The 1,333-nt window shown below is 51.2% G+C and overlaps 1 protein-coding gene across 1 annotated transcript in view; it reads right to left on the bottom strand.

Annotated features, from left to right (window-relative positions):
- The window catches only part of LOC122546986 (cyclin-dependent kinase 16-like), a gene marked incomplete at its 5' end in the record, with an annotated part of 14,285 nt that overhangs the window by 7,165 nt on the left and 5,787 nt on the right, over positions 1-1,333 (bottom strand). The window contains one exon of the mRNA XM_043685586.1: positions 220-340. Within this exon, the coding sequence (XP_043541521.1) occupies positions 220-340 (121 nt within the window). The remainder of the gene's footprint in view (positions 1-219; positions 341-1,333) is intronic.

Below are 1,333 nucleotides of genomic sequence, written 5' to 3'. Positions count from 1 at the left end.
GATAACAGGCATGGCCAGTTGTAAGTCCGTGAGGGGACATGGCAGGAGGAGGAGAGAGTGGTAGGAGGAGGGTGGAGAACGGAGAGGAGGCAGGAGGAGGGTGGTTGGGGTAGTTGACAGAGTGAATCAGTCAACAGCATTGTAAAAGGAGCTGGACTGCCACAGGGTTAGCTGGTGTGGGAATAGTGACACGGAAAGCTGGGTGAAACAAGGCCTCACCACATGTCAATGGGTGTAGAGTATTCTGTTGAGCCCAGGAGAACATCTGGAGGACGGTACCACAGCGTCACCACTTCATTTGAGTAGGTCTTTGTAGGAACAGACTTGGCTCGAGCCAATCCTGGAAAAGGGAAGGTAAACATTCAGGCTGTGGATCACACAGACAGAGAAATACACAGCAGATCCTCAGACAGCCCCTTCCAAACTCAGAGCCAATTCCAGCCAGAGGACAAGGGCAGCAGATACATGGGAGTACCACCCACTACAAGTTTTCCTCCAAGCCACCCACCATCCTGACTTGGAAATATATCGCCACTGCATCACTGTCACTGGGTCAAAATGCTGGAATTCCCTTCCTAATGACTTGTGGGTCAACCCACAGCACGTGGACTGCAGAAATTCAAGAAGACAGCTCACCACCCCCTTCTCAAGGGCAGCTAGAGGCGGGCAATAAATGCTGTCCCCGCCAGTAATCCCCATGTCTCATAAGTAAACAGAACAAAACCCCGAGGACAAGTTCGATTCTGGAAGCTAAGGGGCGATCAGCTGCATCAAAGTCCCATTTGGCCAAAGTGCAGCCCCTGGCAAAGCAGCACTTCTTCATAATAGACAGGTCACATTTACATCTTACATTGGAACTGGAACTGTTGGGGAGCGGGAGTTGACTTCCGTTGAACTCACTGAGATCGGCGGGGAAGGGATACCTCTTGCTGTTCACTGTTTTGTCTCAGCCAATGGTCCTCAGCTCAGAGTAGCCAGAGGCACATTCCTCTGAGAGAGGTAAGATTCTCTTCTTCCTGTACGTCACAGAAGTCTTTGCCAGCATACCACATCAACTCCCTGAGCGATACAGGCTGTACAGAGGCTCACAGAACATTTCTGCTTCAAATGGGATTTTCACCCCTTGGTCCTGATCGAGCATCAACGCGCTCAGAGTTATCACCTGACACAGGAGCACGAATCCCAGCCAGCAACTCCAACCCAGTGTCATCCAGCTGCAGACATTCATACACGCCTTCTCACTCCCATACACAATCCACTCTCAATCACACACCCCCATACACACTCACACACTCCCTCATTCACACACCCCCCGTACATACTCACACACTCC

This window comes from Chiloscyllium plagiosum, unplaced genomic scaffold, assembly GCF_004010195.1.
Source record: "Chiloscyllium plagiosum isolate BGI_BamShark_2017 unplaced genomic scaffold, ASM401019v2 scaf_8606, whole genome shotgun sequence".
NCBI lineage: Eukaryota > Metazoa > Chordata > Chondrichthyes > Orectolobiformes > Hemiscylliidae > Chiloscyllium > Chiloscyllium plagiosum.
This window is presented reverse-complemented; position numbering and strand designations above follow the sequence as displayed.